Raw genomic sequence first — 23,819 nt, forward strand, 5'->3', positions numbered from 1 at the left:
TTAATACAAATTAAGTATTTCGAGAAAATTTGGTAGAAATTTTGTCTTTGAGAAATTTTCATAGAAAATTTTTTTTTAGAAAAAAATTCACAGAAATTTTGTCTATGGAGAAAATATCTTAAAAAATTAGAGAATATCTTATATATAACAAGTAAAAGCGTGCTAAGTTCGGCCGGGCCGAATCTTATATACCCTCCACCATGGATCGCATTTGTCAAGTTCTTTTCCCGGCGTCTCTTCTTAGGCAAAAAAAGGATAAACGAAAAGACTTGCTCTGCTAATAGAGCAATATCAAGATATGGTCCGATTTGGACCACAATTAAATTATATGTTGGAGATCTGTGTAAAATGTCAGCCAATTCGAAAAAGAATTGCGCCATTTGGGGGCTCAAGAAGTAAAATAGAGAGATCGATTTATATGGGAGCTATATCGGGCTATAGACCGATTCAGATCATAATAAACACGTATGTTAATGGTCATGAGAGAATCCGTCGTACAAAATTTCAGGCAAATCGGATAATAATTGCGACCTTTAGAGGCTCACGAAGTCAAGATCCGAGATCGGTTTATATGGCAGCTATATCAGGTTATGAACCGACTTGTACCTTATTTGACAAAGTTGTTGAAAGTAACAATAAAAAACGTCTTGCAAAATTTCAGCCAAATCGTATAGGAATTGCGCCCTCTAGAAGCTCAAGAAGTCAAGTCCCCAGATCGGTTTATATGACAGCTATATCAGGTTACGAACCGATTTAAACCATACTTGGCACAGTTGTTGGATATCATAACAAAACACGTCGTGCCAAAATTCATTCAAATCGGATAAGAATTGCGCCCTCTAGAGGCTCAAGAAGTCAAGACCCAAGATCGGTTTATATGACAGCTATATCAGGTTATAGACCGATTTGAACCATTCTTAGCATAGTTGGTGGATATCATGACAAAACACATCTTGCGAAATTTCATTCCAATCGGATAAGAATTGCGCACTCTACAGGCTTTAGAAGTCAAGACCCAAGATCGGTTTATATGGCATCAATATCAGGTTATGGACTGATTTGAACCATACTTGGCACAGTTGTTGGATATCATAACAAAACACGTAGTGCCAAAATTCATTCAAATCGGATAAGAATTGCGCCCTCTAGAGGCTCAAAAAGTCAAGACCCAAGATCGGTTTATATGGCAGCTATATCAAAACATGGACCGATATGGCCCATTTACAATACCAACCGACCTACACTAATAAGAAGTATTTGTGCAAAATTTCAAGCGGCTAGCTTCACTCCTTCGGAAGTTAGCGTGCTTTCGACAGACAGACAGACGGACGGACGGACAGACGGACGGACATGGCTAGATCGACATAAAATTTCACGACGATCAAGAATATAAAGGGTGATTTTTTTGAGGTTAGGATTTTCATGCATTAGTATTTGACAGATCACGTGGGATTTCAGACATGGTGTCAAAGAGAAAGATGCTCAGTATGCTTTGACATTTCATCATGAATAGACTTACTAAGGAGCAACGCTTGCAAATCATTGAATTTTATTACCAAAATCAGTGTTCGGTTCGAAATGTGTTCAAATTTTGACAAATTTTGTTCAGCGATGAGGCTCATTTCTGGTTGAATGGCTACGTAAATAAGCAAAATTGCCGCATTTGGAGTGAAGAGCAACCAGAAGCCGTTCAAGAACTGCCCATGCATCCCGAAAAATGCACTGTTTGGTGTGGTTTGTACGCTGGTGGAATCATTGGACCGTATTTTTTCAAAGATGCTGTTGGACGCAACGTTACGGTGAATGAACACATTTCGAACCGAACACTGATTTTGGTAATAAAATTCAATGATTTGCAAGCGTTGCTCGTTAGTAAGTCTATTCATGATGAAATGTCAAAGCATACTGAGCATCTTTCTCTTTGACACCAAGTCTAAAATCCCACGTGATCTGTCAAATACTAATGCATGAAAATCCTAACCTCAAAAAAATCACCCTTTATATACTTTATGGGGTCTCAGACGAATATTTTGAGTAGTTACAATCAGAATGACGAAATTAGTATACCCTCCATCCTATGGTGGAGGGTATAAAAATTAGAGAATATTTTTTATATATAAAAATTAATTTGTGTTTGTTTGTATGTTTGTGTGTTCCTTATAGACTCAGAAACGGCTGAACCGATTTTTTGAAATATTCACAGATGGTACATGTTGACCCCGTGGTGAAAATAGGGTACTAAATTTTTGATATCTGAAGGGGGGCGGACCCTCTCCCTTACCCTAATTTTCAGAAACGCCAGATCTCGGTGGTGCGATTTAAGCGAAATTTTGTATGCTCCCATATAGTATCCTAAAAATAAAAATTTGTTACCCAAGTTTCGGATGGGGTACCTAGGGGGGGCTGCCCCATCCTAAAACCTATCAAACATATATTTAGACCAATTACGACAATATGGGACTCAAATGAATGATGTTTAAGACTAGAAAACGTATCTGATATCCAATTGTCGGACCATGTGTTAGGGGGACCACCCCAAGCCCCAAAACATCCCTAAATCGGACATATTTACCGACCATGGCAATGTGGGACTCAAATGAAAGGTATTTGCGAGTAGAATACGAATCTGATATCCAGATGTGAGACAACGTTTCTGGGGGTCCACCCCTTTCCCAAAACACCCTCCCAAACAGGACTTATTTACTGACCATGGGAATATGGGGCTTAAATAAAAAGTATTTGAATGTAGAATACGAATCTGATATTCAAATATGGGACCAAGTGTTTGGGGAGCCGCCTCTCACCAAAAACATCCCCCAAATGGGACAAATTTACGACCATAGCAATATGGGGCTCAAATGAAAGGTCTTTGGGAGTAAAGCACGAATTTGATATCAATATTCGGGAAAAGTGTCTATGGGGCCACGCCACCACCACAACACCACCCGAATAGTATTTTCTGACTATTGCAATATGAGGCTCAAATAAGAGGGTTTTTAGAGTAGAACACGAATCCGATATATATTTTCAAGGCCAACTCACTATGTGGCCGCCCATCCCCCAAAACACCCGCCAAGACGGTCATGTTTGCCGGCTATGGAAATATGGGGCTCAAATTAAAGGTATGCGGGAGTAGACCACGTATCTGATATCAACATTAGGGGCCAACTGTCTAGCGGACGTCCCACCACCATAACAACTCCCAAATAGGACGTATTTGCTCACCAAGACAAATATTCATAAAGATTCATAGTTTTTAGGGCCAATACCCCAAACCGGACATATTTGCTGACTTTTGCAATAAGGAATTTAAATGAGATTAGAAAACGAATTTGATATCCAATTTATGGGGTTCAAATAAATGATAAATGGATATATGAGAATAGAGCACCCTGCTGATATATTTTTAGTATTTGGGGGACCTACCCAATCCCCCAAACTCCCCTAAATCGGTCATATTTATCGACCATGACAATGTGGGCTTAAATGAAAAGCGTTGGGGGGTAGAGCAAGAATTGATACCCATTTTCGGGACCAATTTTCTGGGGATTGGGAAAGGGGTAGCCCTTTCCCAAAATACCCCAAAATATGGGGCTCAAATAAAGGTATTTGGGAGTAGAATACGAATTTGATATCCAAATGTAGGACCATGTACTTAGGGCATCACCCCTTTCCCAAAACACCCCCAAAGGGAACAAATTTTTTGACCATGCCAATATGTGCCTCAAATGAAAGGTATTTGAGATTAGAAAACGAATTTGATAACCTATTTTGGGGCCATGTGTTTGGGGGACGCCTCATCCTGTAAACACCTCTTCAGCCAATGGCAATATGGGGTTTAAATAAATTGTATTTGAGAGAAGAGCACAATGCTGATATTTGTTCAGGGCAAAGTATCGGGGAACCACCTCTCCCCCGAAAACAACACTAATTCAGACATCATGAGAATATCGGGCTAAAATGAAGTATTTTATGAATGGAGTACACCTTACATCAATAAAAAAGTGTAGGAAATTTTCTCTGGAAAAATTGTTTTGAAAATGTTGACTGTTAAGAATACTAAAAGAAAATAACTCTTCAAAGACTAGCTCTGGCCTTTAGTATTCTTCTATCCCTTCACCGTTAATAGGTTAAAGCCCATAACTAGGCTTTGAAAGGATTGCAAAGACATACCAGCTGCGGCCTGGTGGCCTAATGAAACCTCGACTGGTGGAGTGGCTGTAATGGGCCTTCTCTGACAAAAACATATGCTCTCCGAAGAGGTGCAAAAAAAGGCGCCTTGAACCCAAGTTTTTTATCTTTATATTCTCAACAATAAGGCCAGAGACTCCCTTTAATGGGCCCAGGAAAAAGTTAATCCACGGATGGAAAATTGGATGGAAATTTGGAACAATCCGTTTGTCTGGGATACCCGGTATCCGAATGGAGTATGGTATAAAAAAGCACACTTATTGACCGATTGCGCTAAAATTTGGAACAGTGAATTGCTGAAGAACACGCATTTTTTGAACGGAGTGTGGTATCCGAATCGAGTATTGTCCACATCAGATCACATTCGGATATGGCTGCCATGTTGTCCGGTCTGCCGATTTTGGGACTTAAGCTCATAAAAGGCATCTTTACTACTCGATTTCGCGTAAAGTTGCAAGTGTGAGTTGTATTGGGCCACCCGATATCCGACAGGAGTATGGTCGAGATCGGACAATATTTGCATTAAGCTGCCATATAGACCGATCTGCAGATTCAGGGTCTTAAGGCAATAAAAGCCACTTTTCGCAGAATTTTGGAATAGTGAGAGAGTTGGTACAGCAGTCATATAAACTTTTGCCTCCTACCCCCAAGAGAATTAAGGTGAGCAATTGTAGTCTGAGTCCACAAAATCTTTACTTACATGGCTAAAGACAGCTGGATGATAAAGTTGAACAAGGAAGATTTAACAATTAAGAACGTGCAAAAGGCGGTCGGGCCGAATCTTCGGAAAACACCGCCAAGGATTCTGCTACAAATTTCAACAAGTTCTCTCTATAGTGCATGGTCCTGTCAGCCGGCCACTCAATAACAGACGGCTGTGAATTCCTAGAAAGCCTGGTATTTCTAACGAACATCCTTACATCAGGAATAAGAAGGCTTATATCTATGGAACACATAATATGGAAAATTCGGGAGTACAGAGCACGGTGGGCCAAACGGCGAAAAAATTGGAAATAAGTCCACAACTTTTTACCTGTGGATTTGAGCGGCAAAAAATGTTCTGAACAAGGACATAGGCTTTCAGGAAAATGGCGTTTTTGGTTAGATACGAGTTGACCATTTTCCACTTCTCCAACCTTTAAGGGGCTTTAACTGAACCGATTTGCAGGGCTCTGAGGAAAGAGTTTGACGAGATCTAAACAAATGAAAGCGCGCTAAGTTCGGCTGGTGCAATATCATTAGCGGTTAAAAAATGGTATCCAACAATTTGTAAAACTTTCCAAAACAGATACTCTTATTTGCTTCAAGTTTCCGTAAAGATTGGCCAACAAAGTATTATTATTTTCTTCCACTTTACCCGTCCCAAATATGGTTCGGATCGGACTATATTAAGATATAGCTGCCATATAGACCCATCTCCCGATAAAGTTTCTAAAGCTCATAAAAGCTTTATTTATTACTCAATTTCGCTGAAATTTGCAACAGTTGGTTATTTAAAGCCTCCCGACATCTGACCTACATATGGTTGAGATCGGACTATATTTATATATAGCGGCCACATAGACCGATCTCCCGATAGAGGATCTGAAGGCCATAAAAGCTTTATTTTTTATCCGATTTCACTGAAATTTGGAATAGTTTGAAGCCTCCCAACATCCGACCCAAATACGGTACAGATCGGACTATATTAAGACACAGCACACAGATAAGGGGTCTGAAGCCCATAAAAGCATTATTTTTTAACCGATTTCGCTAAAATTTGAAACAGTGAGTTATTTTTAGCCTCTTGATACTCGACCTTAATGTGGCTCAGATCGGACTATATTTAGATATAGCTGCCATATAGACTGATCTACCGATAAGGGGTCTGAAGCCCATAAAAGCTTTATTTTTTAACCGATTTCGCTAAATTTTGAAACAGTGAGTTATTTTTAGCCTCTTAATACCCGACCTTAATATGGCTCAGATCGAACTATATTTAGATATAGCTGCCATATAGACCGATCTGCCGATAAGGGGTCTGACGCCCATTAATGCTTTATTTTTTAACCGATTTCTCTGAAATTTGAAACAGTGAGAAGGTTAAGACCTCCCATGGTTCAGATCGGACTATATTCAGATATAGCTGCCATATAGACTGATCTCCCGATAAAGGGTCTGAAGCCCATAAAAGCTTTATATATTACCCGATTTTGCTGAAATTTGCAACAATGGGTTATTTTAAGCCTCCCGACATCTGACCTAAATATGGTTCAGATCCGACTATATTTATATATAGCGACCATATAGACCGATCTCAGCCGTTATTGATTCTATAAGGAACATATAAACAAACACAAATTGATTTTTATACCCTACACCACTACTGTGGTACAGGGTATTATAGATTTGTGCATTTGTTTGCAACGCTTATAAGGAGAAGAGCTAGACCCTTCGATAAGTATACGGATCGGTTTAGAATCACTTCCTGATTCGATTTAGCTATGTCAACCTGTCTGTCCATGTATTCTTGTAATACCTTGAGGTCGCATTTGTTGTCCGATTTTCACAAAATTTTCCGTTAGTGTCTTTTTTGGTCCAAGGACGAACTCTATTGATTTTGAAAAAAATCAGTTCAGATTTAGATATAGTTCCCATATATATCTTTCATCCGATGTGCCCTTTTAAAGCTGTTGAAGCCACAATTTTGGTCCGATCCTTACAAAATTTGGCACGAAGTGTTGTTTTTAACAACCCAAAATGCTTTCAAAATGTTATTGAAATCGGTCCAGATTTAGATATAGCTTCCATATAAAGGGTGATTTTTTTGAGGTTAGGATTTTCATGCATTAGTATTTGACAGATCACGTGGGATTTCAGACATGGTGTCAAAGAGAAAGATGCTCAGTATGCTTTGACATTTCATCATGAATAGACTTACTAACGAGCAACGCTTGCAAATCATTGAATTTTATTACCAAAATCAGTGTTCGGTTCGAAATGTGTTCATTCACCGTAACGTTGCGTCCAACAGCATCTTTGAAAAAATACGGTCCAATGATTCCACCAGCGTACAAACCACACCAAACAGTGCATTTTTCGGGATGCAAGGGCAGTTCTTGAACGGCTTCTGGTTGCTCTTCACTCCAAATGCGGCAATTTTGCTTATTTACGTAGCCATTCAACCAGAAATGAGCCTCATCGCTGAACAAAATTTGTCAAAATTTGAACACATTTCGAACCGAACACTGATTTTGGTAATAAAATTCAATGATTTGCAAGCGTTGCTCGTTAGTAAGTCTATTCATGATGAAATGTCAAAGCATACTGAGCATCTTTCTCTTTGACACCATGTCTGAAATCCCACGTGATCTGTCAAATACTAATGCATGAAAATCCTAACCTCAAAAAAATCACCCTTTATAACTTTCATCCGATATGGTCTTTTAAGGCTGTAGCAGGCACAATTTTGGTGCTATCTCTACCAGATTTGGCGCGAAGTGTTTTTTCTAGCGCGCCAATGTGTGCGCTAAATTTCATCTAAATCGGTTCAGATTTAGATATAGCTTCCATATATAACTTTCGTCCGATTTGACTTATTAAGGCCATAGAAGGCACCATTTTGATCCGATCTTTACAAAATTGGGCACGAAGTGCTTTTTGTGACGTCCAAATATGTGTGCAAAATTTCATCATAATCGGATCAGGTTTATATATAGTTCTCATATATGTTTTTCATCCGATATGGCCTTTTAAGGCTGTAGAAGCCAGAATTTTGGTCCAATCTTTACAAAATTTGGCATGGAGCGTTTTATTCAACGTCCTCATATGTTTGCAAAATTTCATCATAATCGGATCAGATTTATATATAGCTCCCATATATATTTTTCATCCAATATGGGCTTTTAAGGCTGTAGAAGCCACAATTTTGGTCCCATCTTTACAAAATTTGGCATGGGCCGTTTTATTCAACGTCCTCATATGTCTGCAAAGTTTCATAAAAATCGATCCAGATTTAGAAATAGCTCCCATATATATTTTTCATCCGATATGGGCTTTTAAGCTATTAAAAGTATTACGTGGTGTAAGGTATTACATAGTCGGCTCCGCCCAACTTTTGCCTTTCCTTACCGGTTATATATAAGATACATGAATATATTTACAGTTTGTTATAAATCAAGACTGAATTCCATGTTCTCTAAACCTCTTAAGATAAATTCTACTTCCACAAATTTCACTTCAACTACCAGTCGAGATTCCGTCGTTGTAATAAATTTTGGATGAAAGATATCAAGGCATAACTTTAAGTCTGTAAGTCCTTCAACCTGTCAAACCTTCCAATCATCTTAAACCATTCACGGTAGAGAATTTCAGTACCAAGTGGCAATTACAGAACTTTTACATACAACCCATAAAGGTATGGCTTTCAATGTTTTCAATTAATAAAAATTCGAAAGCATTGTCTTCTATAAGTAATTTCCCACACATTGATTAGGAAACTTTCCTCTTCAAACTTCTTAGCATGAATTGCCCATAGAAAACAATCTGCTTCATGGTAATTGTAGACAAGAAAAGTAGGAAAAAAGTTGCAACCAACTTTTCTGCTGTATCTCTGGCAGACTACTAATCAAAGGAAAGGATTATAAAACTTTACAACTACATGATATTTGGAGGACCATCATCTCCATCAAAGTTCATTATTCCCAATTTTCTCTCTCACTTTCTCTAAGCAAATAAATATTAGTTTTCATCTGAAGGGGTTAAAAATAATGCCATAATCGAAAAACATTTGTGATTGTAAAACGATTACAAAGCCAAAAGTTGCACATTGTTTGGCAGGAAGCTCAAGTATTTGACAATAACTTAGAAATTATCACCGTTTGGGAAGCTGGCGGATGGAGGGCTGCATGAGGCGGAAAAGCCAATTATAGACACTTTTAGGATTTCTTAATAACTTTGTGCTTCAAACTTTGCTCCGACAAACCTGATGACGAAGCCATCCGGCTGTCATGCTGCGGAAGGAAAAAGGCTTTTGACGAAAACATGAAAGTCTTAAATGTTTCCGGTTCCCCTTAAAGTCTTTGGCAAACTTAGGACGAGAGAAAAACGAAATTATCCCAAGTCATGGGAGGAAGTCTATTTTATGGTTGAATTGAACAGTAACATTGAAAAAACAAAATGTTTATAGCTCACCGTTATGGCAAATAAATTTGGCATAAAAATCGCAAGCACTCTCATTGTTTATGGAAATTGGCAGAGAAACAAAATTGGGTGTTTAATGCAGCACATGGGATTCATCAGAGTGTAGGAGATGCTTGCCTTGCCATTTTTTTTTTTTTTTGTAAAACAGGGTTGTAGCAAGAGGGGGGCCAGCGTGGCACAAAGGTCGAGCATTTCTGTGCAACTAAATTTCCCATGATCATTCCATTAAGTAACAGGAGATACTTCTCTCAGTGCAGTCCGATTAAAGTTTAAAATCAATGATAAAGGGACTCCTTTTTTATGCCGAGTCCGAACAGCGTGCCGCATAGCGACAGCATTGGGTAGAAAAGTTTTCACACATCACAGGATATCCTACAAATGTAGCCAGCATTAGATAACCAACGGTGAAAATTGTTGATGTCCGATTCGGACCATAATGGAGTGAATTTTGAAGACCATAGTAGAAGTCCTTGTGTAAAATTTCAGCCAAATCAAATAAGAATTGCGTCCTTTAGGGGCTCAAAAGTAAAATAGGGAGATTGGTTTAAAGGGGAGCTGTATTAGGCTATAGACCGATTCAGGCCATATTTGACACGTATGTTGAAGGTCATGTGAGAAGCCAGTGTACAAAATTTCACCGAAATCAGATAATAATTGCGCCCTATAGAGGCTAAAAAAGTCAAGATCCCAGATCGGTTTATATGACAGCCATATCAGGTTATGAACCGAATTGAACCATACTTTGTACAGATGTTGAAAGTCATAACGCATCATGCAAAATTTCAGCGAAATCGGATAGGATTTCCGCCCTCTAAAGGCTCAAGAAGTCAAGACCCCCGATCGGTTTATATGACAGCTATATCAGGTTATGCATCGATTTCAACCATACTTGGTACAGTTGTTGGAAATCATAAAAAAAACCTCATACAAAATTTCAGCCAAATCGGATAAAATTTGCGCCTTATAGGGGCTAAAGAAGTCAAGATCCCAGATCGGTTTATATGCCAGCTATATCAGGTTATGGACCGAATTGAACCATACTTTGCACAGTTGTTGGAAGGCATAACGAAACACGTCATGCAAAATTACAGCGAAATCGGATAGGATTTCCGCCCTCTAAAGGCGCAAGAAGTCAAGACCCCAGATCGGTTTATATGACAGCTATATCAGGTTATGGACCGATTTAAACCATACTTAGAACAGTTGTCGGAAATCATAACAAAACATCTCATGCAAAATTTCAGCCAAATCGGATAAAAATTGCGCCCTGTAGTGGCTCAAGAAGTCAAGACCCCAGATCGGTTTATATGGCAGCTATATCAGGTTATGGACCGATTTGAACCATACTTGGCACAGTTGTTGGATGTCGTAACGAAATACGTCATGCAAAATTTCATCCAAATCGGGTTGGAATTGCGCTCTGTAGAGGCTCAAGAAGTCAAGACCCCAGATCGGTTTATATGACAGCTATATCAGGAGGCTCAAGAAGTCAAGACACCAGATCGGTTTATATATACAGCTATATCAGGTTATGGACCGAATTTAACCATACTTTGGACAGTTTTTGGAAATCATAGCAAAACCCCTCATACAAAATTTCAGCCAAATCGGATAATAATTGCGTCCTTTAGTGGCTCAAGAAGTCAAGATTCAAGATCGATTTATATGGCAGCTGCATCAAAACATGGACCGATATGGCCTATTTACAATCCCAACCGATCTACACCTACGAGAAGTATTTGTGCAAAATTTCAAGTGGCTAGCTCCACTCCATCGAAAGTTAGCGTGCTTTCGACAGGCAGACAGTCGGACGGACGGACAGACGGACGGACATGGCTAGATCGACATAAAATGTCATGACAATCAAGAATTATATAATTTATGGGGTCTGAGACGAATATTTCGAGGAGTCACAAACAGAATGACGAAATTAGTATACACCCATCCTTTGGCGGAGGGTATTAAAAATACTTCTTGAGCTGTGGTTATCCTCCACCTTTTTTGGAATAACTGTTGAAGTTGCCGTATGTATATCCGTCCATCCGTCTGTCCAACCATCCGTTTGTCCATCCATCCCTCTGTCCGTCAGTCTTCGTCGTTTTATCTGTCCGCCGATCCGTCCTTCCGCCCATCCACCCGTCTGTCAGTCTATTAATTCATTCGTCCATCCATTCATCCGCCCGTCCGTATGTCCATGGTTATAACTCTACTGCACAGAATTGAATCAGCTTTAATCCGATTTCGATATAGCTGCCTCATTGACCGATCTCCAAGCAAATCTTTACTAGCTCATAAATGTCGTATTTAAGACAGTACCTAACTTCTTCTAACTTGATGTTTGCGTCGGAATTTGAAACCAGGCGTTCGGCGGACATGCTAAACTCTGCGCCACGGCGGCCTCCAATTAATAATATTCCGTCCATCCATCCGTCTGTCAATCCATCCGTCGGTCCATTCATCCGTCTGTCCATCCATCCGTCTGCCCATCCATCCGTCTGTCCATTCATCCGTCTGTCCATTCATCCGTCGCTCCATCCATCCTTCTGTCCGTTAGTTCCTCCGCCTGTCTGTCCGTCCATCCATCCATCTATCCATTCATCCGTCTGTCCATTCATTCGTCTGTCCATCCATCCGTCTGTCCGTTAGTTCCTCCGTCTGTCTGTCTGCCCATCCAGCTATCTGTCCGTCCATCCATCCATCTGTCCGTCCATCCATCCATCTATTTGTCCATCCATTCATCCGTCTGTCCGTATGTCCATTGTAATAACTCTACAGCAGAGAATTGCATCAGCTTTAATCCGATTTCGATTAAGCTGCCTCATTGACCGATCTCCCAGCAAATCTTTACTAGCTCATAAATGTCGTATTTAGGCCAATTCTTGATGTTCACGTCGGGATTTGAACCCACGCGTTCGGCGTCATAGGCGGACATGCTAAACTCTGTGCCACAGTGGTCTCCAAATAATAATATTCTGTCCATCCATTTGTCAGTCCATCCATCCGTCTGTCCATCCACCCTTCTGTCCATTTATCCGCCTACTCATTCATCCGTCTGTCCATCCATCCGTCTGTCCATCCATCTGTCTGTCCATCCACCCGTCTGTCCATTCATCCATCTGTCCATCCATCCGTCTGTCCATCCATCCGTCTGTCCATCCATTCGTCCGTCCATCCATCCGTCTGTCCATCCATTCGTCCGTCCATCCATCCGTCTGTCCATCCATCCGTCTGTCCATCCATCCGTCTGTCCATCCATCCGTCTGTCCATCCATCCGTCTGTCCATCCATCCGTCTGTCCATCCATCCGTCTGTCCATCTATCCGTCTGTCCATCCATCCGTCTGTCCATCCATCCGTCTGTCCATCCATCCGTCTGTCCATCCGTCTGTCCATCCATCCGTCTGTCCATCCATCCGTCTGTCCATCCATCCGTCTGTCCATCCATCCGTCTGTCTGCTTGTCCATCCATTCGTCTGTTCATTAGTCCCCCCGTCTGTCTATCCATTTATTCATCCGTCTGTCCGTCCGCCCATGGTAATAACTCTACAGCAGAGAATTGCATCAGCTTTAATCCAATTTCGATATAGCTGCCCCATTGACGGATCTCCAGGCAAATCTCTATTAGCTCATTATTGTCGTATTTAAGCCAATTCTTAACTTCTAACTTTATCCATCCGTCTGGCCATCCATCTATCCGTCTGTCCATCCACCCTTCTGTCCATTCATCCGTCTGCCCATCCATCCGTCTGTCCATTTATCCGTCTGTCCATCCACCCGTCTGTCCATCCACCCGTCTGTCCATACATCCGTCTGTCCATCCATCCATAGAAACAACTCTACAGCATAGAATTGCATCAGCTTTAATACGATTTCGCTATAGCTGCCCCATTGACCGATCTCCCAGCAAATCTTTTTTAGCTCATACCTGCCATATTTAAGCCAATTCCCAAATTTAACAAATTTAACTTTCCAATATTTGCTTTCTTATAGCCAGATTTTCATCACCATCAATTATTTGCTGGAACGAGTTGTCTGCCTTCCCCAATGATTTAAGAAATTTTCCCCAACAATAATAATTTTAGGAAAATCAAAGAAAAAAAAATAAATAACTGAGACCAACACAACCACAACAAATGGAATATCACGATGATGAAATAAAAAGAAAAAAAAACACAAAAAATTATGTTAGCGAGAAAATCCTTATTTCATTTTGACGACTTTTGTGCGTGCCCAACTTGAGGTCTCTCACATTCACTGCAGCTCGTTGTGCGGTCATGTGCTTGCGCTGGCCTATTTCCCTGGAGACTATTTAACATCGTAATTGTATTTTGTTTTCTTTTCTTTGGCTTGTTTATGTGTGGTGATTTTGTTTGGGAAAACTCTTCACCAAAAGATGTTTAGCCAACTGCCATTACCGCTACTTAAATAAGATTTTCATTAGTCATCAATCTCATTATAGTCGAAAACAATAAAGAAAGCATAACTGCACACGCGTCTACATATTAATGATAATTTGCTTGTTCGTTGGTTTCAACGGGCCTGGCTAGATGACTTCTGTTATGGATGGTGTTGATGGATACATGGTTTCTTGGAACAAAAACTAAAAGTTGCATAAATCATTGAGCCGTTAGGATTGAAGGATTAAAAGGCGAGATATTATTGCAATTCTTTAAAAAGAGATTTTCCCCACAGACAAAATTTTCAGTAAAAACAAAAATTTTATAAAATTTTTTTCAAAGACAAAATTGCTTCAAAAATTGTATTCAGGCTTATTTGTTTTTGTATTTTTTATGGGAAGCCAACGTGGCGCAGAAGTAAGCATGTCCACCTATGACGACGATACATGGTTTGAAATCCCGACGTGAAGATTGACAAGAAAAAGTCAATTAGGAATTCATTTCCCCATTGATATGTGTGACATTTCAGCCAAATCGGATAAGAATTGCGCCCTCTAGAAACTCAAGAAGTCTAATCAGGAGATCGGTTTATATGGCAGCTCTATCAGGTTATGAGTCGATGTAAACCATACTTAGCACAGTTGTTGGAAGTCATTGCAAAACGCTACGTGCGAAATCGGATAAAAATTGCGAGCTCTAGTGGCTCAAGTAGTCAAGACCCAAGATCGGTTTATACAGTAGCTATATAAAAACATGGACCGATTTGGCCCACTAACAATCCCAACTGACCTACACTAATAAGAAGTATTTGTGCAAAATTTCAAGGGCCTAGCTTTACTCCTTCCAAAGTAAGCGTGCTATCGACAGATGGACGAACATGGCTACATCGATTTAAAATGTCATGACGAACAAGAATATATGTATTTTATGGGGTCTAAGACGCATATTTTGAGGTGTTCCAAATGAAACGACGAAATTAGTATACTTCCATCCAATATTGGAGGGTATAAAACAAATTGCGGTAGTTATCCCCTTGCGAATGCTGTCGCCATATGTAAGATACCCAGCCATGGTAAAACTTTATAACAAATGTTTTCGCTAAGCGGCACGCCGTTCAGACTCAGCACCAAGCGCCATATCACTGAGCAAAAACTTGAATAGGACTGCACTCTTTGATATCATAGAAGTATCTCCTTTGCCTTAATAGAATGTTTAATGGAAAAAATTTTTTTTATGAAATTTTCTCTAAAGACAAACTACCCATTGAATAAACTATCCAGTGCTGCACAAACAACTCATTGAACAAACTGTCCAGTGCTATACAAACTATCTAGTAAACAAACTACCCAGTGCTATACAAACTACTCATTGAACAAACTATTCAGTGCTTCACAAACAACCCATTGAACAAACTATTCAGTACTATACAAACTATCGAATGCTGTATAAACTATCCAGTGCCGAACAAACTACCAATTGAACAAACTATCCAGTGCTACGCAAACTACAAATTGAACAAACTCTACGCTGCTATATTGATCAAACTATACAGTGATATACAAATTACCCATTGAACAAACTGTTAAGTGCTATACAAACATCCAATTGAATAAACATTCAGTACTTTTCAAACTACCCATTGAACAAACTATCCAGTGCTATACAAACTATCCAGTGCTATACAAATCACCCATTGAACAAATAATTTAGTGCTATACAAACTATACAAACATCCAATTGAATAAACATTCAGTACTTTTCAAACTACCCATTGAACAAACTATCCAGTGCCGAACAAACTACCAATTGAACAAACTATCCAGTGCTATACAAATCACCCATTGAACAAATAATTTAGTGCTATACAAACTATCTAGTGCTATGCAAAGCATTCAGTGCCAAACAAACTACACATTGAAAATACTATAGAGTGCTATACAAACTATCAGTGCTATACAAACAATCTAGTGCCAAACGAACTGCCCATTGACCAAACTATACATTGGTATGCAAATCACCCATTGAACAAACTGCCCTGTTCTATATAAACTGTCCATTGAATAAACTGTCAAGTGCTATACAAACTACCCTTGAATAAACTGTTCAGTGATATATAAACTTGCACTATTGAACAAACTGTCCAGTGCTTTACAAAGTTCTCATTGAACAAACACTCCAGTGCTTCACAAACAACCCATTGAACAAACTATTCAGTACTATACAAACTATCGAATGCTGTACAAACTATCCAGTGCTTTGCAAACCATCCAGTACCGAACAAACTAAGAATTGAACAAACTATCCAGTGCTATGCAAACTACCCATTGAACAAACCCATTGATTAGACTATACAGTGATATACAAACTACCCATTGAACAAACTGTTAAGTGCTATACAAACTTCCTATTAAATAAACATTCAGTACTTTGCAAACTACCCATTAAACAAACTGTTCAGTGCTATACAAACAACCCATTGAACAAACTGTTTAGTGCTATACAAAATTCCGATTGATCAAACTATACAGTGCTATACTAACTACCCATTGAAAAAACTATCCAGTCATACCCAAACAACCCATTGAACAAATTATATAGCGCAATACAAACTATCCAGTGCTATACAAACCATCCAGTGCCGAACAAACTAACAATTGAACAAATTGTCCAGTGCTATAGAAACTATCCATTGAACAAAATGTCTAGTGCTATACCTGTTGAATAAACTATTCAGTGCTTTGCAAACTACTCATTGAACAAACTATCCAGTGCCATACAAACCATCTAGTGCCAAACAAACTTTCCATTAACTAAACTATCCAGTACTTTACAACCTAGACATCAAACAACATATCCATTGAACAAACTGAGTTCAACGGGTAAGTTGTTAGGTACGCTAAGGTTGAAAAAAGGGTGTGGTTATTAATCCGCCCCATGCCACTATGGACATACACCTAAACCAGTAATTGGCTTTCTGCGCGCTCTCAATACTAAAAAGTAACCTCGAAAGAAAAAATCTAATCTTAAATCTACTTTCTTTCAGTAATAGCCTGGTCTTTTCACGATCCGGATCTCCCCCATACCGGATTTCTACCGACCGTTTCGCTAATCCATAGTGTTAAATGCACGTTCGTGGCCCACGCCCTTAACTCGGGATTTGTCGACTCGAAAGGCTTCGAAACTACTCATCGAACTATCCAGAGCTATACAAACTATCGATTGAACAAACCATCCAGTGCTATATCCGATTGAACAAACCATTCAGTGCTGTACAAACTACTTACCGAACAAACTATCCAGGGCTATACAAACTACTGATTGAACACACTATCCAGTGCTATACAAAATATTCGTTGAACAAACTACCCATTGGTATACAAATAACCCAGTGAACAAACTGTCCAGTGCTATACAAACTGCTGCGTCATAGGCGGACATGCTAATATCTGCGCTACGGTGGCCTCCAGAAATAGTAACTGTGCAAATTTTCAACAAAGCCGAATAACAATCACGGCCTTTAGAGGCTCCAAAAGTATAATCACTGTGAAGTTGAGTAAAATCGGATAAGAATTGCGCCCTCTATAAACTCAAGAAGTGTAATCGAGAGATCGGTTGATATGGGAGCTATATCATTTTTTGGATCGATTCAGCCCATATATGACACATGTATTGTATATAATAGAAAACGTCATAGTACAGAATTTTAAACAAATTGGATAAGAGCAGCGCCTTCTAGAGGCTTAAGAAAACAAAACAGGAAATCGTTTCATATGGGAGATCGGTTTATAGGGAAGCTATATGAGGTTGTGGATCGATTCAGTCCATACTTGGCACATCTGTTGTATGTCATAGTACAAAATTTCAGCCAAATCGGATAATAAATTCGGTTTATATGGCAGCTATATCAAAACAGGATCGATTTGGCCTATTTTAAATTCCAATTGACATGCACTACTAAGAAGTATTTGTTCAAAATGCCAAGTACCTAGCTTTACTTCTTCGAAAGTTAGCCTGCTTTTGACAGACAGACGGACGGATGGATATATAGGCGGACGGATGGACAGACGGACGGATGGACAGACAGACGTACGGATGGACAGACAGACGGTCGAATGGACAGACAGACAGACGGACGGATGGACAGACAGACGGACGGACGGATGGACAGACAGACGGACGGATGGACAGACAGACGTACGGATGGACAGACAGACGTACGGATGGACAGACAGACGGACGGACGGATGGACAGACAGACGGACGGATGGACAGACAGACGGACGGACGGAAAGACAGACTGACGGACGGAAAGACAGACTGACGGACGGAAAGACAGACGTACGGATAGACAGACGTACGGATAGACAGCGAACGCTTGCGGATGGACAGTCAGACGGACGGATGGACAGTCATACGGACGGATGGACAGACAGACGGACGGGTGGACAGACAGACGGACGGATGGACAGACAGACGGACGGATGGACAGACAGACGGACGAATGGACAGACAGACGGACGAATGGACAGACAGACGGACGGATGGACAGAGAGACGGACGGATGGACAGACAGACGGACGGATGGACAGAGAGACGGACGGATGGACGGATGGACAGACAGACGGACGAATGGACAGACAGACGGACGGATGGACAGATAGACGGACGGATGGACAGACGGATAGACAGACAGACGGATGGAGAGACAGACGGGTGGACAGACAGACGGGCGGACAGATAGACGGACGGATAGACACACGGACGGATGGACAGACTTACGAACATATGGGCAGACAGATGGAAAGGTGGGCGGACATGGCTGAATAGGTATACTTTGTGAGATCTTCTTCTTTCTTCAATTAGATATGACAGAACATTTGTCCTATTAGACGAACATAGAATAGTGTTCCAAACGCCTCGATCTTCAGCACTTATTGTAAAATCTTTGACAGCAAGTTTCGAGGTGTCTCCCACCACTTGATCTTCCTTTCGGGCTTTTGGTCGTCCCGGTTTGCGTGTACCAATGTGATTGGCTTCTTTGCTGGAGCTCATTCATCCATTCTGACAATATGACCTAGCCAACATGGCAGTTGTATTTTGATACGTGCAACTTTGTGGGGTCTCAGATCATTATTGCTATGAGTTACAAATTGGATGACTGAATGATATCCTCATCGTATGAAGGAAGGTATATAAAGAGACTGTTGTTGTTGTAGCAGTGTGTTGTCCACTGAGGCGGCAGCCCTAGCCGATGGAGAACTCCATGGGGTCAATCCGGTACGTACAACCGGCTGCCATGGGATTGAAGACGGCCTTGGAAGAGACTGTTAGTTATGTAAAGCTTAACTAACACTTTTTAAGTTTATGTCACGGGTATAACAGAAGGAAATTACTGTAGGAAAAGATTGAAGAAATAAGAGCAGAAGAGCAAAGCTTAGATTTGTTAAAGAAATGCTTAGGTTGGTTAAGAATGACTTTGATGACAAACTTACAGGACAACTGGTCTCAAGGAATCTAAGGATTTTTGGTGCGAATGCCCCACAAGAATCCATGTCAAAGCGGATCCGGATGCGAAACCTATGCTAATATATCCTTAAAAAGAGCTACGATGTATTTTTAGCATAAAACTTGCATAAAGAACCCCACACCTGGCGAAAGTCTGGGTCCTCACTAACAACGTAGTAGATTTTTCCATCTTATTCCAAAGTGTCCGAGTTTCATTTGATATGAGTGATAGAGTTTTCTTGAATAATTTACCCAATCACTTCTCTAATAACAAAAATGAGGAATGAGGTAAAAAGGAGGTTGTTTAAAAATTCTTTTAAAATCGCCCATATTAAAGTAAAAATATTTGCAGATAAAATACCCTTACTATATAGACATACCTGGAATCTTGACCACTTTCAGCTGATTCTTGTACTCTCATGGCATACAAATCCTGGGAGAAGAGCTGTATAAAAATAAATGAAAATAATTTAAAGAACAATTTGTCAACATTTTATTTGAGAAGTGAAATTTTTGTATGTCAAATTTTTATTTAAAAGAGAATTTTGACAAAATTTGAGTTTTTTTCGGAAAATTGATCTTAAAATATTTAATTTCTTATTTTATTTGGACGTTAGGCCGAAGATCATTTTTCTTATGGTGTATTAATTTCTCTTTCGAGTTCAGCTTTTTAATGATCAAAAATTTTATACAATGGAAAAATTAATTTTATTCACACAGAAAATTTTGTCAAAATTTCATTTCTATAAATATTTTTGTTAAAATCTTATTTTTATGAACTTCTTAAAGCCAGGCAAGTGTGTGGAGTTTTTAAAACATTTTGACTGGCATGGTGGATCACGATTTCTGATATGCCATGTATCTTCATCAACATCTTTGTGAATTTTGATTAAGGTGCTCTACATACCCATCGACTGTTGAGTACAATGTAGAGCATGCTTTTGTTTTGAAACAGAGCTCAATAAGTCTTCCGCTGTAAGAGAGAAGCAAGCCTTGCCAATGCAAATTTGCTCATGAACATTCCATTAAGGAACAGGGGCAAACTTCTCACATGCCAATGAGTGCTGTCGGATGTAAATTTAAGCTCATTGCTAAGGGGCCTCCTTTTAATTGCCGAATCCGAACGGTGTGCCACAGTGCGACACCTCTTTGGAAAGAAATTTTCACAAATATCGCTAGCATTAGGTGAGGATAACCACCGCTGAAAGTTGTTTCTGATGTTTACGCCAGGATTCGAATGCAGACGTTCAGCGTCATAGGCAGACATGCTAACCTCTGCGCTACGGTGGTCTCCAAGATAGGAAAGCCCTACTTCTCACAATTAAGATACAAAGTAGTCATCAATGCTTAGGAGAGTTAAATGACTTATTGAGCAAAATTGCAATGAGTGCAGTCCGATTCAAGTTTAAGCTCAAGGAGCCTCCTTTTCATAGCCGAGTCCGAACGGCGCGTTGCCACCTCTTTGGAGAGAGGTGGATCACTGCAAACTCTGCAAAGTCTGGTCCCGAAATTCTGGTTGCTAAAAGCCTTCGGTGATAAGGGAGAAAGTGTTTTTGACTGGGACACATTGGTGGTCACCGTAGCGCAGAGTTTAGCATGTCCACGTATGCCGCTAAACGCCTAGGTTCGCTGACGATTTTTTTCAGGCGTTCAGCGTCATAGGCGGACATGCTAACCTCTGCCCTACGGTGGCCTCCATTGAGCACTGTTTCGAAACAAAAGCGTGCTCTACACCGTACTCAATAGTCGATGGGTGTGTAGAGCACCTTAATCAATTCGACATAGCTGTGGATGAAAATACATGGCGTATCGGAAATGTTTTCTATTGAAAATTTTTTCAAAATTTTATTCCCATAAAAATTTAGTAAAAATGTGATTCCTATAGAAAATGTTTTCAAAAGATTAATTCTAAGCAAAAATTTGTCAAAATTTTTGTTGTTTTTTTTCTATCGAAAATTTGGTAAAAATTTTCTTTGTATAAAAAATTTTGTTTAAATTTTATTTCTTAATTGTTGAGATTTTTCTTTTTGAAATATTTTTAATTTTTTCCTTCAATCTCTAAAGTCTACTTACCTCACCATTTTCCGGTGGGTCACCATTTCCAAAGGTGGAGGCCACCACAATCAGCAGAGCTTCATGTTCAATCGAAGATACATCGTACTCGGCCATACAGCAAAGCTGTAAAAAGCAAAAAGAAAAGAAAATGAAAACACCGGGCAAATAAGACCACATTAATATGAGGCTAATTAAGGCAAAATGCTATTAAGTAAGCCATTCCAATGATGACTATGGAGTTCCGCTGCGTTTTTCATCTCATGCATTGGAATTGCTAATTCTAATAGAAGAGCCTCCTTCCTGTAAGGCTCTTGCGAGCACATTGCGTGTGAGCAAAAACATTTTCAAATGCCATTATCACAGCCATGATTGAGTGATGCTGAGGCTGTCTGTCCTCCATTGTTTCCTAGGGTTAATGGCCAAACATTTTGGCCACAATCATATGTTTGCCGAAGCCATTGCTCATGCTATTCAGGTATATACATAATAATGCTCTTTAGGTATTCAAACAAGTAAGTGGCCTTTAACATATTCGAGTGTCTCACAGAAATTTGCTTAAATGGGTTGTTTATTGGATTTGTTATAAAAATAATCGAAAAAACATAGCACAGTGGGCTAAATCTAATAGCCAAAATCCATAGCGTATTAAAGTAAGGTTAGTAAAGTAACTATTTTTTTACAACAAACAAATCATTATACCCTCCACCATATGATGGGGGGTAAACTAATTTCATCATTCTGTTTGTAACTACTCGAAATATTCGTCGCGACATTTTATGTCCGTTCGTCTGTCCGTCCGTCCGTCTGTCTTCGAAAGTACGCTAACTTCCGAAGGAGTAAAGCTAGCCGCTTGAAATTTTGCACAAATACTTCTTAGTAGTGTAGGTCAGTTGGTATTGTAAATAGGCCATATCGATCCATATTTTGATATAGCTGGCATATAAACCGATCTTGGGTCTTGACTTCTTGAGCCTCTAGAGGACGCAATTCTTTTCCGATTGGAATGAAATTTTGCACGACGTGTTTTGTTACGATATTCAATAATTGGGCAAAGTATGGTTCAAATCGGTTCATAACCTGGTATAGCTGCCATATAAACCTATCTTGGGTCTCGACTTCTTGAGCCTCTAGAGGGCGCAATTCTTTTCCGATTGGAATGAAATTTTGCACGACGTATTTCGATATGACTTCCAACAACTGTGCCAAGTATGGTTCAAATCGGTCCATAACCTGATATAGCTGTCATATAAACAGGTCTGGGGACCTGACTTCTTGAGCTTCTAGAGGGCGCAATTGCTATCCGATTTGGCTGAAATTTTGGAAGACGTATTTTATTCTTACTTTCAACAACTGTGTCAAATAAGGTTCAAATCGGTCTATAACCTGATATAGCTGCCATATAAACAGATCTGGGGACTTGACTTCTTGACCCTCTAGAGGGTTCATTTCTTATCCGATTTGGCTGACATTTTGTTCGACGGATTCTCTTATGACCATCAACATACGTGTTTATTATGGTCTGAATCGGTCTATAGCCCGATACAGCTCCCATATAAATGGATCTCTCTATTTTACTTCTTGAGCCCCCAAAGGATGCAATTCTTATTCGAATTGGCTGAAATTTTACACAGGTCTCCAACATGTAATTTAATTGTGGTCCTTTTTTGCCTAAGAAGGGAATTTTTTGAAATTTTTTCATTCCTTTACTTTTCACCAATCGAAATTTCTCCTCTTTTCTAACTTGAGCTAAATTTTTTCGCAGACTGCTCTATTCTTGGGTGTTTTACCCATTCGTCGTTAATGGGTTAATGCCTTTTTACTTGCAAATGCAAAATTTTGCCCAAGAACACTCCACTAAGAAGCAGAGTGCAGCCCGATTCAAGTTTAAGCTCAGTGATAGGGGGCCTCCTTTTTTTTAACCGAGTCCGAACGGCTTGCCGCAATGCGACACCTCTTTTGGAGAGAAGCTTGACATAGAATAGTACCTTACAAATATTGCCAGCATTAGGAGGGAAAAAACCAACATTTTCTATAGGCACAAAAAATGCTATGGATTTCCCTGCAATGAATTTCTATTCTAGACCACTGTCCTTTGCTTTGAATATTCTCTCCGCCCTCATTTTGGACCAATGCCCACCCCTCCACTGCTGCGAGAGGCTTTAATGTCATGACCTCATCATACCAACCAACCAACCAACCAACCAACAAAATGCTAAGGTTCACCCTCCCTTAATAATTTTTTTTTTTGTTAATTAAAATAAGCCTAATGCCCATAAAGGTCTTTATGATGTTGGCCAATATCAAGCTAATATACGACTATTTTGTGGGGTGAAGGTCAAAAACAATACAAGTGCTGTCTGTTGGTGAAAGGCTTTGCCCTTTCCCTATGATCCACACAAAAATGTTATTAATTTTAACTCTTATATATCATAGCCTTTAGGGGTTTTTTAATTATGGATAACAAAATAATGAGCTTAAGGCAATCAGATTG

At 39.7% G+C, this 23,819-nt stretch overlaps 1 protein-coding gene across 1 annotated transcript in view; it reads right to left on the reverse strand.

The window, feature by feature from the left end:
- The window catches only part of LOC106083069 (nitric oxide synthase), a 317,072-nt gene that overhangs the window by 102,752 nt on the left and 190,501 nt on the right, over positions 1 to 23,819 (reverse strand). Inside the window, exons 11-12 of the mRNA XM_013245896.2 lie at positions 21,347 to 21,451; positions 19,654 to 19,718 (exon numbers count right to left, since the gene is read on the reverse strand). Coding sequence (XP_013101350.2) covers positions 19,654 to 19,718; positions 21,347 to 21,451 — 170 coding nt within the window. The remainder of the gene's footprint in view (positions 1 to 19,653; positions 19,719 to 21,346; positions 21,452 to 23,819) is intronic.

The sequence above is a fragment of the Stomoxys calcitrans genome, chromosome 3 (assembly GCF_963082655.1).
Source record: "Stomoxys calcitrans chromosome 3, idStoCalc2.1, whole genome shotgun sequence".
Lineage (NCBI taxonomy): Eukaryota > Metazoa > Arthropoda > Insecta > Diptera > Muscidae > Stomoxys > Stomoxys calcitrans.